This window comes from Alternaria hordeiaustralica, assembly GCF_023758085.1.
Source record: "Alternaria hordeiaustralica strain BMP 2776 chromosome Unknown scaffold_5, whole genome shotgun sequence".
Lineage (NCBI taxonomy): Eukaryota > Fungi > Ascomycota > Dothideomycetes > Pleosporales > Pleosporaceae > Alternaria > Alternaria hordeiaustralica.
The window spans coordinates 784,556-798,523 of record NW_026056777.1 but is presented as its reverse complement, the minus strand read 5'-3'; the positions used below and the strand labels follow the sequence as shown (position 1 = coordinate 798,523).

The window sequence follows — 13,968 nt, the reverse complement described above, 5'->3', positions numbered from 1 at the left end:
CCGCGGCTAAGGGTAAGTGGGACCAGGCGTTAGCTTCCCCACAGCTTACCAATTCGGCTGCCGTGCACACCACCTGTAACGTTGCTGACATTGCCAATAGGCCCGTCGTTAGGCGCAGCCTCAAAGTCGGTGAGAGACTCGCACACACATGCCTCCCCAAGTTACCTGCTGGCGCCATCTGCTCAGGTGCCGGTTCCCCTGGCGCGCCCAACGCCTTGGCCAGAGAACACAGCGTTGAACGCCGCGCAACGCTCGAGTCCTGCGACATGTGAAAACGGCCTGATTCCGCAATCTTCGCTCTGGCCATACCAGGGACGTCCTTGAAGCATCTGCAGTTGAAGCGCAAAGCTTTGGGCCGCCATTGTGACACAGGTGTCTGTCTACTGCCCACAATCGCACAATGTAACAAGTTCGCATGCGCGACAAATTAATCTGGGTTAGAACCACAAACCGTGTTGAGCGACGTAGTTCAGAAGTCATGTTGATGGCGACATGGACAAATTTCTACCCAAGAGATGGCAATCCTCAAACGTCGAACAGGCAGGTACGATGAGGCAGTCAGACAACACAACCCGCCCACGTGCTGCCTCTCCACATTCCCGTGACCTATACAAACAGTCGTTACCTTCTCGCAAGCCTGCGTATAGTCTGTCATTTTCTGGGACATGGAACGCATACATGTTACTTATTTCCCTACGTTAACGATGCGACAGTCGACTTCCCGCTCCATCCGCCTGGACGCCTTCGAGCTTCCAGACACCGATCAGTTGAAGCTCACAGTACGCCTTCTATCTAGAAACACATGAAATCGTCGGAGATAGTCAAGGCATGGCCATGTCAACTCGCCAGGCTGCTGTCACTGGACGCCACATATAACGCCTCAAGCCTTTGTCAGCCTGTCAGAAAGCTTACAACTCCACAACTCCATCTCAGATGCGAGCGAGCTGCTTAACTGCAGGCGCACATAAGAGGGCGCGCATACGCATACTTGAATCTCGACGCTGACATGCTTCATGTCCTTTCTTTCCTGCAAAGGGCATTGGATCATATGATTTGGAGGCTTTGTTGCGCTAACACCGGGCTTGAGTGTTGGGACTTGATTTCCTTGCGAACGCTCTTGTGTACTTTGACACGGGATGCTGCATTTGTTCCACTGCGACGGGAGTCTACGTCGTCTACAAACGGCACCTTTAAGCGATCATACAGACAGTACGCCGTAGTATATAATCTCATATAGTTCCCAATGATACTGTTGTTTGGAAAGGAACATTCTCACAATCGAACATGCATCACAAACGCTCAACAGCAGTGCTTCTAGCATCCCTCCTCACATCTCCCACCATCTCAACAGCCCCTAAACATCACCCCTCCTCCTTCCATCCCAGCGCCATCATAACCCGAGACGTCGCCATCATCGGCGGCGGCTCCTCCGGCACCCACGCCGCAATCACCCTCAAAGACTTCAACAAAAGCGTCATCGTCGTCGAGATCAAGAACCGGCTAGGCGGCCACACAGAAACCTACACAGACCCCGCAACCGGTCTCACCCAAGACTACGGTGTACAAGTCTACCACAACGAAAGCACTGTCCTCGACTACTTCACCCGCTTCGACATTCCCCTCGGACAACCACAATACGCTGCCAACTCCGCAAACTACGACTTCAGCACCGGTCTCGCCGTCAACGTCAGCGCACCGAGTGTACAAGACATCGGCGCCGGATTCCAGAAGTACGGCGCGTTCCTAGCCCAATACCCAAAGCTAGAAAGCGGCATGTTCCTCCCCGACCCCGTCCCAGAAGACCTAACCATACCGTTCGGCGACCTCGTTGCCAAACTCGGTCTCGAAGCTCTGGTACAGACGATGTTCGATACGAACCAGGGTATTGGGGATATACTCAATGTACCCGTGGTGGAGAATGCGCGTGTGAACGGGTTGGGTTTGGTCCAGCAACTCGCTGCGAATAGTCTTGTTGCCACGGCTCGCCGCAATAACAGCGAGTTGTACGGGAAAGCGCAGGTTGAACTCCTCGATGCGAATAGCTTGTTGCTGTCTTCTGAGGTCGTGCGTTCGGTACGGAGGGAGAGTGGTGTGGAACTCGTTGTCAAGACACCCGATGGCGTCAAGTTGGTACGCGCGAAGAAATTACTCATCACCATTCCACCGCGTGTGGATCTGTTTGCGCGTTTCGATTTATGGAGGCAGGAACGTGAAGTCTTTGGGAAACTTATTGATGTTGGGTATTTTGCTGCTCTGGTCAAGAATACGGGTACACCTGACGATTTGGTCATTTACAATCGCGCGCCGGACACACCATACAATCTCGCTGTCCTGCCGGGTGTCTATACCATGGGGCCAACCGCTATTCCTGGGGTCAAAGCGATTTATTATGGTTCTCAACGGTCGAATGCGACTTACCCACTTTCTGATGACTTTGTCAAAGGGGAGATGATCGCGGGTATCAAGAGACTGCAAACAGCAAATGCTGACAAGTTCGAGGCGACAGAGCCAGAGTTCGTGGTGTTTACATCACATGCGCCGTTCTACATGCAAGCAGGTCCCGAGGATATACAGGCTGGCATTTATGACGAGATGAACGCGCTACAGGGGTTGAGGAGCACGTATTGGAGCGGTGCGACGTTCCGAGCGCAAGATAGCAGCGCGCTCTGGAAGTTCAATAAGGAGATTGTGCTTCCCATGTTAATGGAGGGACTCTGAATATCGGGGGTGGATAGAAGTAATAGCATCTGAAACATCGATTTCTTCTCTGGATATATACAATGCTTGGTATGGAAAACGCGTCTACTGTCGAGCCTTGGCGATGGGTGTCCATGGGGAGTACTTGGGCTTGACACTATCGACTGTTAGTACCTGACTTGCCCATGTCGCAGTCTGGAACGTACGTGTTGTAAGGCTTGTATCCCGAGCGGGTCCATGTGAGAGTCGGCCTGTGCTCCTTTGGCTCCCAGACGCGGACCTGGCGCTGCAGAAGCGGGTCTGCGGCTGGTGACTTGTCGACCATGTATGACATCCAGGCGTGCCTGTTAGAAAAGTCAGATGCATGTCTCTCCCAAGGCTGTAGTTCGTAATTCTTGGCGGGGTAGCGTACCATCCGGGTTCGATCTGAGAGCTGTCACAGGGTTAGCTTTGCTCCATGTCTCTACGTCCGACGAAACGTACGGATCGAACTCATGGTCCTTGTAGTCGACCCAGCGGGTTCGGACTATGCCAGTCAGATATATGCCTTCATCTTTGAGATGCGCGAATCTTACGAGGAAGCTCCTCCTCCAAGTTCTCAAAGTACTTGTTGCCGTACTTGTCCTGGCCGATCAAGGTTCCGGCTTTGGTGTCACCTGTTCCCCATTAGCCCCTCCCTCAACATGGCGAGTTATTTGTGTCCAAGCGTACCGATGTTCTAAGCGTGCGGGCGACTCGATCAGTCTATCTGCGATGCAAGGTGAGGGCGCGGGGATGCGAGCGTACCGCCATTTGGTGGCCATATTCCTGCAGACGTGTTAGCATTGCCATGTCAATTACTGCAGGTAATGAAGCTTACCTTAAGTCCAACTCGGCGCAGGTTGCGCAGCGTTCTCATGAGCGTCGACATGGCGGCGTTTGGTCAATTCAGCGTTCGTGATGCTTGTCGGATGTTGCTGCTTCGCGATTGACGATGCCAAGCACCGCTCTCACGCCTTTCCCAAGGCATACTAGTGCGAGCGTGATCCTTGTCGCCCAACCCCAAAGTGCATCAAAACTTCAGGAGTCGAAGCACATACCAGCATCCGGCGTGATAGCGAGTGGCCAACATGATAATAAGAAGCTTGTTACGCGCCCAAGCACCGAAGATCGCGGGGAGGAGAACTTTCCGCATCCCAACTCGGACATTCAGGACAACGCGAAGATATTCGACCTCGAGTGCTGAGATGGCTTCACCTGTGCCTCAGAGCCAAGCGTCCATGCTTGCCACGATAACGACGGATCTGGATAAGATTGCGCCGCGATTTGAGATTCAGCCAGATCAGATTGAGATTCTTCAGACGCCTGCTGAGTTCTATCAAACATTGAAGGTAGGTCGGTCTTTGTTGTTGTCATTTTCCTACTCACTCTTCTGTTCCGTTTCTCTTTTGGAATGTTCAACACATACAAGACAACCTTCATCTCAAGGTTCAATCAGCGGTGCTTATTTACTATCTGTCATTCTGCCAAGAGGCACACTACCCTCCCATGCCTATTTTCTTCTGCCCTTGCACCGTATTTGCGAATCTTATGTCAATACTCCATCCCCAATGAATGACTAGAGGGACGGAGGTGTTGTGAGCAAGCTTACTCGTGGTGATGAAACTTCGTACTAACGGAGTCAGGACAAAATATCCAAAGCTCAATACCGGGTCTATCTATCGACACTCTACATCGGCAAGACCGAACATGAACTCATCTCAACTATCCGAGATGCTCTTCAACGTAACGCCAACCTTAAGATCTCTTTCCTCACCGACGCTCTTCGCGGAACTAGGGAAACACCAAATCCTTCGACTGCCTCTCTCATGACACCTCTCATCTCCGAGTTCGGCTCAGACCGCGTAGAGGTACGCATGTACCACACACCCAATTTAACCGGTCTGCGAAAGAAGTACATCCCAAAGCGCATCAACGAAGGCTGGGGTTTGCAGCACATGAAGCTGTACGGTGTAGACGATGAAATCATCATGTCTGGAGCAAACCTGAGTGAAGATTACTTCACGAATCGACAGGATCGATACCACTTATTCAAGTCCAAAGACTTGACGGACTACTTCAAGAGGATACACGACGGAGTTGCAAAGTTAAGCTTCGACATACAGCCAAGCACCCAAGAAGGAAGCGGAGGCTACACCATGACCTGGCCAACAACCAACGCCGCACCCTCCCCACTAGACTCCCCCTCGAACTACAAATCCGCCGCGGAGAAGCACCTCGCCCACCTCCTCCTACCATCCAACTCCCCGCCCACCACGTCGCCCTCCACCTCCACCTCAAAAACAACAATCTACCCCATCCTCTCCCTCGTCCCCCTCCTCCCCTCCTCAACCGAACTCCCCGCCCTAACCAAAATCCTAACCCACCTCACCACACCCCCCTTACAAAACTCATCCTGGACCTTCACAGCCGGCTACTTCAACATGACGCCCTCCTTCCGCCGCCTCCTCCTCTCCACCCGCCCCGCCTCGGGTACAGTCCTAACCGCGCACCCCCACGCCAACGGCTTCTACGGCTCCAAAGGCGTAAGCGGCCTGCTCCCAGCCGCATACACACACCTCGCGAAATCCTTCCTGCGTAAAGTAAAACACGAAGGTCTCAGCGAGAGCATCGTGCTCAAGGAGTGGAAGAAGGGTATGGTGGGCCAGGAAGGCGGGTGGACGTATCATGCCAAGGGACTGTGGGTTACGTTTCCTTCTGCCAATGGAAGAGCGGAGAAGGAAGATCCCAGCTTAACGGTTATTGGGAGTAGTAATTATACGAAGAGGGCTTATGAGTTGGATCTTGAGGCTAATGTTGTTATTGCGACGGAGGATCCCGGGTTGAGGAAGAGGTTGGGGGAGGAGGTTAGGTGGTTGGGGGAGCATGCGAGGGAGGTGGGGGAGAAAGAGTTTGAGAGGCCGGAGAGGAAGGTTGGGATGGATGTTAGGATGGCGATGTGGGCTGTTAGGGTGTTGGGTGGTGCTTTGTGAGGAGGGTTAAGGATTGTGTATACTACTATGTATTAAAAACTGCGATTTCATGTGTAGAGCACGGCCAGAGGACGTAGCACTTGGGTGATTGAACGTTTTACTTTATTAACATTAGGATGAGCTATGGAAGAAGTGTGATGGGTATATATGCAGAAGTCAAGAAGGAAACAAATCGACATTCAGCTTGCGCTGCCAAATTCTTCGCATCTTGTACCACGACTCCAAAATATTAGACCAACGAGATGTCTTCTTAAATGCGACCTCTCTAGCTCATTCAGGTGTAGACCAGCAATTCCGGGTTGCTCGCCAGACCACCAAGCCCCGATCGCCGACGACACGGCTGATGGTATTCCAGATGCCGTCGTCGGCAAAGTCCATGTCATCGAGGTTCAGGTGCTGTCGGTAGCTCCAGACTTCCTCTAATGAGACGTCTTTTGAGTTGTTTGGGTTTTGGTATGGTATCAAAGCATGTGCTGATCGCGGTGCTACCACGTACACAGAGCCTCGATTGACCTTGGGTGGTTTTCGTGTCCGACAAGGGGGTAGTGCTTCCTTGACCTTTTCGATCATCTGTTCGGCTGGACAGCCCATCAGATCGACGGTCTTGAGCTCCTCGTTCTTGCCATTCAGTAGCCACGTTGGCGGGCTGTACGTCTTCCACCAGAACGCATTGGAAACTGTTTCGTTCGTCTTGGCAATGTTCATTTGAACTGGGACGATGCCACCCTGGTGGTATACGCCCATCAGGATACCCAGGGCAACGTTGAAAACTACCCAAGTAACGATCCAGCTCTTTCGAATGCGCGGAGTCGGTAGGCGTATTGAGGAGAGTATTAATGGTACGGCGGGAAGTAAGAATCGTGCTTCTTGGTGTGGGAAGATGCTGAGAAGTGCGACGCCAGATATGGCTGATATGAGAATCATAGATATATGCGCCCTGCGCAGAAAGAACAGAAGTGGTGCCGCCGGACCGAGGAGTTGAGGGAGATTGACGAGGAAATGTTGGTATCGCGGGTGTATGCCATGCTGGGCAAGGTTCGCAGAATCCGAGTTGTAACGGAAATTGTTGAAAGGTGTGATGACGGCGCCGCTGATGAGTTTGGAAAAGGTGAATTCGCCGGGGGTATAAAACGCCGTGTCTACGCAGATAGCAAGGAAAGCTGTGAAGAGAGCGAACGTTGCAAGGAAGGCCAAAGAGAATGGTCTGTGGCTGTCAGTGAAGGTCAGAAGACGAGAGGGGCTGACTTACTTGCGCTTGAAGTGGGGTAGCAAAGTCGTCGCAGGAAGAAGCAGAAATGCTGGAAAGGTGATGCGATTAAAGATGCCTACGACGACCATGGAGCCGAGGATGGACGAGGCCAGGATGCCAGAGCGCTTCTGCACCTTGCGTTAGCCGCATATCCTAGATCGGCGAGCGGACCGAAACAACTCACCTTATCGTCCGTTATCCTCTGGATCAAGACCAGGCTCCAGAGCACCAGCAGCGTCTCGATGCTGTTGGAGAAGGTATGTGTCTGGAACGTCCAGGTCACATACGACGATGCGACGAGCATGACGGCAACACGACGCGCGCGCGGCGAAGCGACCAGCTCGTGGATAGCCCAGTCCTCCATCACGACACTCAGCGTCAACATGAGTACGCGCAGCGCCCAGTATACGACCGACGGTGAGACGTCATATCCGAAGCCCTCCCATAGCCAGCGCAAGATGTACATGGGCCAGCCGTATGCGAGCCATAGCGGGAACGTGCTGCGGATGGGGTTCTCGGAGGTGAACTCCCAGGTTTCGTGGACGGGGTAGGAGAAGACACGCCCTGGATACAAGTCAGTCGTGGCCACGGGCGCACACTCAGACAGTGTCGCGACATACCGGCAATGACCTCGGGGCCCTGGAAGTTCTCGTCCGGGTGCAGATAGCTCGGCGATAGTGCAAAGTAGATGCGCACCAGGATCAGCAGGAAATAGACACGCCGCCACATGATGTCGAAAGTCGAGATGTGCCGTTTGGGGGTTTGGCGGGGTTGAGCAGGCGCATATCTGTCCGCTGTGGTGTTTGTTTTCGCAAAGTGAGGCCAACAAATGTTTTAGTGGCCTACGTCAATCAATCGCCAGTTGCACGCGGATAGGGGGGCCGGTTGCAAGAGCGAATGGTGAGTTATGCTTTGCGACTCGTGCACTGTGATGATCTGCGAACTACATGGCGAGCAGAAGCATGGCTGATATATCGGCCGACTATCATGCGGCCTGATCAGATGCGATGTGGCAGCAACCGATGGTGCGTCGGACTTGTTCCACGGCTGTCTAGGCTGCCTTTGCATGCGGATCCGTTGCAGGCAGAAAGGTCACGTGGCGCAACATCAGTGGATCAGGTACCCAAGTACCCCTTCAAGGATACGTGTAGATGGAGTTGAAGTTCATGCGGCAGATCTGATGTTGCGATTCTGGTGTGAGCAATACTGAAACGTATCAAGTAGCCTTTTGAGTCACCGCGCATTTGGCCCGCTGGCGACTCTGGCTGATCCTTGCACCCTTACCTACCCAGACAGATGTCGCCGGGGACTCAACGTACATCTCTTCTAAGGACAGGTATCTGGAACGGGTCGTGTTGGCCCCAGGCATCATCCTCCGTGAGTCGAATCCACGTCGTATTCTGGTAACTTCTGCCGGCTGTGTGCGGCGTGGAGTCATCCTCCGTGCCATTCGCGGGGGTTCGCCCAAAGTTCAAGTGAGCGCAAACACGGCACAAGCTGCTGGCCCACAAACGAGGAAACAGCAATTCACAATGTCTTTCTTGAATCAGCAAGCAGCAAAGTGAAGCCGTGTAACAAAGCTGGTTCAAAGCACATACAACCTGCGTTCTCCCGTCACGACAGCGTCCCTTTGATGATTGCAGCCTTGCGCCTTGCCCCATCGAGCGAGCTTGGCGCCTGAGCTTAAACAGCGAGGCGGAGTTGGACCGTGGTTGCCTCTCTCACCCTCACAGCGCGCAAACGTGGAAGCAAAACGCCTGCGCCTATATAATCACTGCCCACCCGAGCCCCAGACGCTCTTCCCACACACATTCTCCATCAACTCTCAACGCAACGGCCGCTTAACCCTGCCACCCAACTCCATCCACAGCTTACCCCACTTCTACAACCACCTACAACACCTTACAATACAGCTATCGCGATGGCTACCACCAACTCCGAGGGTGTCAAGATGATCAACATCACCACCTCCGACGGCATCCAGATGGACGTCGAGCGCCCCGTCGCCGAGCGCTCCATCCTCATCAAGAACTTGCTCGAGGATCTTGGTGGTGAATCCTCAGAGTCGATCCCCATCCCCAACGTATGTACTCACCTTCCCACCTCCACCAAGAACAGCCGCTAACATGTCGCAGGTCAACGAGGCAGTCATGAAGAAGGTCATCGAGTGGTGCGGCCACCACAAGAACGACCCCCCAGCCACCCAAGACGACGACTCCGACTCGCGCAAGAAGTCGACCGACATCGACGAATGGGACCAGAAGTTCATGCAGGTCGACCAGGAGATGCTCTTCGAGATCATCCTCGCCGCGAACTACCTCGACATCAAGGCTCTCCTCGACGTCGGCTGCAAGACCGTCGCGAACATGATCAAGGGCAAGTCCCCCGACGAAATCCGCAAGACGTTCAACATCCAGAACGACTTCACCCCCGAGGAGGAGGAGCAGATCCGCCGCGAGAACGAGTGGGCCGAGGACCGCTAAATGCGCGCGCCTGGGTACGCTTGACCTCTTTGCCTCCGTATCGCATTGGTCAACGGACCGCGGACAAATACGGACCGGCCAGTGCATATGTTGAAGGGTTTCGTCTCCGGCGCAGCGGAGTTCATGGTTGTGGTATTTTTCAAAGCGCATGATGCTGAGACTGTCCTTGTATTGGGCACCAGCAGGTTATGGAATTACGGTGGCTTACTGTACGTTGCATTCGATACGCCCGTTTGTGACCTATTGCAGGTAGCTCAATCAAAATGTTAAATCACTTTTCCTCCATCTTTTACCTTGTGTGACTCCGCATGTAACCTCGGCTTTCCGTATGACGTGATCTGCAAGTTGTGGAAGTAGATGTCGCAACTAACAGTCAGTACTCTTTCCGCTCTTCTATGTTACCGCGATACATGGTGATTTAATACAATTTGAAGTAGAAGAAGATTCATGTTGAACTGATGGTCATTCCGAGTTGAGCTTATTCTTCTATACATTTTCATAACCCATGCCCGAGCTAAACATCCAAAACGCCAATATCAACTGCAGACGCCTTCAGTAGGTGTCTCTCGCTACAAGGTCGCACATCTACCACCCCCTCTTAGCGAGCTTCTCGTCCTCGCCCATGCTACCACAGTTGATACCAACCATAGCCTCACCCAAGTCCATGCTAACCTCCATCAGCACCTTGGGGTCCTTGTAATGCGTAACCGCCTGCACAATAGCCTTAGCCCTCTTCGCCGCATCCCCAGACTTGAAGATACCAGAGCCAACGAAAACACCATCACAGCCCAACTGCATCATCAACGCCGCATCAGCGGGCGTCGCAACACCGCCCGCCGCAAAGTTGACAACAGGCAGACGACCCAGCTTAGCCGTCTCCTTGAGCAGCGCATAGTCGACCTGCAGCTCCTTGGCGTACGAGTACAGTTCCTCGTCCGACATGCTCTTTGCGCGCGCAATCTCGCTGTTTACAGTGCGCATGTGGCGCACGGCTTCGATGACGTCGCCCGTGCCGGCTTCGCCTTTTGTTCGGATCATGGCGGCGCCTTCGGAGATGCGGCGGAGGGCTTCGCCGAGGCCGCGGCAGCCGCACACGAAGGGGATGCGGAAGGGGTGCTTGGAGACGTGGTGGATGGCGTCGGCGGGGGTCAGGACTTCGGATTCGTCAATGTAGTCTACGCCTAGGGCTTCGAGGATCTGAGGTGTTGGTGTTAGCAGGCATTTTGTTGGGTTGAGGGAGATGCTGGATGTACCTGGCATTCGACGAAATGGCCAATTCGCGCCTTGGCCATGACGGGAATGGTTACTGTGTCCATGATCTCCTTGATCATCTTGGGGTCGCTCATGCGGGCTACGCCACCCTGGGATCGAATGTCGGCGGGGACGCGCTCCAGAGCCATGACGGCTGATGCACCGGCTTCTTCTGCTATCCGTGCCTGTGAGAAGACATTGGTTAGCAATTGGTCGCATTGTCCAACCCACCGCGTAGTGAGCTTGGAGAAGACGAAACTTACTTGCTCGGCGTTAACAACGTCCATAATGACTCCGCCCTTCAGCATGCGTGCCAGACCGGCCTTGACGGCAAAGTTGTTCTCGCCATCCTGCGCGCCGTGGCCGTTTGTGGTGGGGAGTTCAGTTGCCATTGTGAAGTATCGTGGGTTCCGATCGGAGGAAATCGAATAGATGTCGGAGGTAGTAGGTAAGAGTAAAGTAAGATCGGGTCAATTAGTAGTGTAGTAGAGCAAGGTACTTTCACAGACGATGAGGTATTAAAGTCTAAGGGGAGGAAAATAAGGTAAGATCGTGAGTCAAAGTCGTCCGCGATGTATTACCTGTACATGTACCCGCGGAATCGCAATATTTTTTTGCCTTTGTAAGGTCCCTCCATCCCGCCTTCGCAGCTCGGAGGTTGCCCCGCCATGTTCCGCGGCGGCGTAGGGACATCTAGACCCCGCTATGCGCCCTTTGACACACGCGATGCATCTGCGCCAATCAGCCGTCGGGAAAGTGCGATCCATGGCCGTGAATTGCCGTCGGCTTAGTCAGAGGATTTGAATGGTTTCATTTGGTTATGGAGTGCTGTCGCTGAGAATGGTACAAGCTGTCCCGTCATCTGATGTGATTTCGGGCCGAGTGGGGCAGTAGCCGGCCCTGGACCCTGATAGACGGTGGAAACGCCAGGCTCCATGCATGTCGCCGTATACACTACTAACGCTGTAAGTATGCCAATGCCGTGCCAATACCGAAGACTACCTTGCGATGCATAAAAGCGCTGTTCAGAATGCTAGCACCCTAGTTCTCTAGTACGGTGCTGTCTCCCGCTTCAACCACTCCAATGTCAAAGAGTCATTCTCGAAGAATTTGCTCGTCTTTTCATAGACCTCCTTGTGGTATTCGTTGATGAAGCTCTTCTCGTCTTCTGTAAGCAAGCTCATGTCGACAAGGTTCCTGCAGTGTGGAGTCATCGTAACATGCTCGAATCCCAAGAATGGCTTGTCACCGAACTTGTGCTTCGTCTCGACTTCTCGGACCATGACCATGTTCTCGATGCGGATACCGAACTTGCCATCTTCGTAGTATCCAGGCTCGTCAGATACCACATTCCCTACAGCCAAGGAGACTTCAGAATATTGAACCCTAGTGCCAATTCCGATAGGACCCTCGTGTACGTTGAGGAACGAGCCAACGCCGTGTCCAGTGCCGTGACGGTAGTCGAGACCTTCCTGCCATAGGAACTGGCGAGCCAGACTATCTAATGCGAAGCCTGTCGTACCCTTGGGGAACCTGACGCGCTCGAGAGCCATGTTGCCCTTGAGCACAAGCGTATACGCGGTACGTTCCATCTCGGACGGCTTCGTGAAATGCATGGTCCTCGTTGTGTCTGTAGTACCGTCTCGGTATTGCGCTCCCGAATCGCAGAGGTAGATAGCTTTGGGGTCGATAACCGCGCACTCACCCTTTTCAGGCTTGTAGTGGATAACAGCTGCGTTCGGCCCTGTCGATGAGATGGTGTCGAAAGAAAGACCCATGAACATGTCGTGCTTCTTACGAATCTCCTCGAGCTTGTCGGCACCGTCAACTTCATCGAGCGTGGCCTTCTTGCTGATGAGTTGGTCCTCCAGCCAGGCGAAATACTCGCTCAGCGCAGCCCCATCACGGATGTGGCATTGGCGCATACCCTCTAGTTCGACTTCGTTCTTGACCGCCTTGGCATCTCCGACCGGACTACGGGTTTCTTCGACCTTGTCGTCCCCGCCAAGGGCCTTGTTCAGGGCCCACGATGCTCGGTTGGAAGTCAGGAACTTCTTCTGTATCTCGGTCTTATCCATGGCCTCGAACAGCTCTTTGCTCAGCAATGTGACATCTCCAAATATGGCCTCGTATGGTCGGATCGTAACCTTGTCGCCCAAGTGCTTCTTGACATCTTCGGGGAGCTTGCTTTCGTCGACATATAGGGTGGCTGCGGTGGACGTGACGACGGCGTAGGAGAAGAATACGGGGTTGTAGGGAATGCTGCATGTTGTCAGTGACGTACTCTGATCGGGAGAGAATGCTCATACTCGCTGCCACGGAGGTTGAATAGCCATGCGACCTCGTCGAGCATGGATACGACGAAGCCCAGGCTCTTCCGCTTCTCAAGTTCCTTGCGCAGGTCCTCAATCTTGTCTTCGAAGCTCTTTCCAGAGTATTTCTCAGGCTGCACAATGACCTTCTCGCTCGGTCGGGCTGGCCTTTTGTCTCCCCATACTAGGTCGATCAGATTCTCGTCGATGGCCTTGTACTCGCCGCCCTTCTTCTTGATCTTATCGGCGAGTTTGCGGGCGTCTGCTGCAGTAACGACGCTGGGGTCTACACCGACGACCTTGCCTCCCTCGGCCTGGTCTGCGGTCCACTCCTGGATGGTAGGTACATCCTGTATGCCTTGCTTCAGCAGCTCCCAGTTGCTGTCCAGCTGCTTCTCGGCCTGGTTGAAGTAGCGTCCGTCGGTGGAGAGGGCGGCCTTGTCGTGGGTGACGACTGCATAGCCAGCGGAGCCAGTAAAGCCACTGATGTATTCTGAGTGGTGTCAATGGGTGCGCTGCGATAGGTAGCGGGGGCCTGACCTCGTCGCGCGTCACATGGGGCGATGTACTCGCTCTGGTGGCTGTCTTCAGACGGGACCACTACTATGCGTCAGCTATATGTCATCACATGTCTGCACGGGCGCGCCTACTGTAGATGTCGACATTGCGCTCCTTCATGAGCTTGCGGAGGTCCGCCAGCCGCTGGGTCGTGTCTACCTTGGACATGTCGATGGCACGCAGGGCAGCAGAAGCGTGGAAGGGTCTGGCTCGGAAAGATGGCGTCCTTGCGGCTACATATGCAGCAGCTGTCGCGTGGGAGCGCCCAAGAAAACGCGGGAGGAGCATATAGGGTATGCCACGGTCTCGCGCCTACGATCGGGACATGCACAACACCCCGCCGTGCCCGCCCACAGCACAGCGACAACGCCGCAGCCAGTCCCGCACTAAGCGCAATCGCCAGGGCT

At 53.9% G+C, this 13,968-nt stretch overlaps 7 protein-coding genes across 7 annotated transcripts; 3 read left to right on the top strand and 4 right to left on the bottom strand.

Moving 5' to 3' along the window:
• Window positions 1-1,284: 1,284 nt before the first annotated feature.
• On the top strand, window positions 1,285-2,718 carry J4E84_003593 (uncharacterized protein; the record flags this gene model as incomplete). The annotated part of the gene is made up of 1 exon (XM_049386205.1): window positions 1,285-2,718. One exon carries the CDS (start codon window positions 1,285-1,287, stop codon window positions 2,716-2,718), a length of 1,434 nt encoding a protein of 477 aa, XP_049246054.1.
• Window positions 2,719-2,802: 84 nt separating this feature from the next.
• J4E84_003592 (uncharacterized protein) lies at window positions 2,803-3,607 on the bottom strand (the record flags this gene model as incomplete). The annotated part of the gene is made up of 7 exons (XM_049386204.1): window positions 2,803-2,854; window positions 2,877-3,041; window positions 3,110-3,130; window positions 3,181-3,223; window positions 3,273-3,321; window positions 3,484-3,504; window positions 3,557-3,607. 7 exons carry the CDS (start codon window positions 3,605-3,607, stop codon window positions 2,803-2,805), a joined length of 402 nt encoding a protein of 133 aa, XP_049246053.1.
• A 199-nt stretch (window positions 3,608-3,806) lies between these two features.
• J4E84_003591 (uncharacterized protein) lies at window positions 3,807-5,708 on the top strand (the record flags this gene model as incomplete). Its single annotated transcript, XM_049386203.1, has 2 exons — window positions 3,807-4,067; window positions 4,362-5,708. 2 exons carry the CDS (start codon window positions 3,807-3,809, stop codon window positions 5,706-5,708), a joined length of 1,608 nt encoding a protein of 535 aa, XP_049246052.1.
• A 270-nt stretch (window positions 5,709-5,978) lies between these two features.
• On the bottom strand, window positions 5,979-7,686 carry J4E84_003590 (uncharacterized protein; the record flags this gene model as incomplete). The annotated part of the gene is made up of 4 exons (XM_049386202.1): window positions 5,979-6,912; window positions 6,958-7,085; window positions 7,142-7,521; window positions 7,578-7,686. 4 exons carry the CDS (start codon window positions 7,684-7,686, stop codon window positions 5,979-5,981), a joined length of 1,551 nt encoding a protein of 516 aa, XP_049246051.1.
• A 1,192-nt stretch (window positions 7,687-8,878) lies between these two features.
• J4E84_003589 (uncharacterized protein) lies at window positions 8,879-9,440 on the top strand (the record flags this gene model as incomplete). Its single annotated transcript, XM_049386201.1, has 2 exons — window positions 8,879-9,040; window positions 9,093-9,440. 2 exons carry the CDS (start codon window positions 8,879-8,881, stop codon window positions 9,438-9,440), a joined length of 510 nt encoding a protein of 169 aa, XP_049246050.1.
• Window positions 9,441-10,025: 585 nt separating this feature from the next.
• On the bottom strand, window positions 10,026-11,083 carry J4E84_003588 (uncharacterized protein; the record flags this gene model as incomplete). The annotated part of the gene is made up of 3 exons (XM_049386200.1): window positions 10,026-10,637; window positions 10,694-10,876; window positions 10,955-11,083. The coding sequence occupies 3 exons, from the start codon at window positions 11,081-11,083 to the stop codon at window positions 10,026-10,028; spliced, it is 924 nt and encodes a 307-aa protein (XP_049246049.1).
• Window positions 11,084-11,740: 657 nt separating this feature from the next.
• J4E84_003587 (uncharacterized protein) lies at window positions 11,741-13,729 on the bottom strand (the record flags this gene model as incomplete). The annotated part of the gene is made up of 4 exons (XM_049386199.1): window positions 11,741-12,953; window positions 13,001-13,496; window positions 13,544-13,603; window positions 13,654-13,729. 4 exons carry the CDS (start codon window positions 13,727-13,729, stop codon window positions 11,741-11,743), a joined length of 1,845 nt encoding a protein of 614 aa, XP_049246048.1.
• Between the last annotated feature and the right edge of the window lie 239 nt (window positions 13,730-13,968).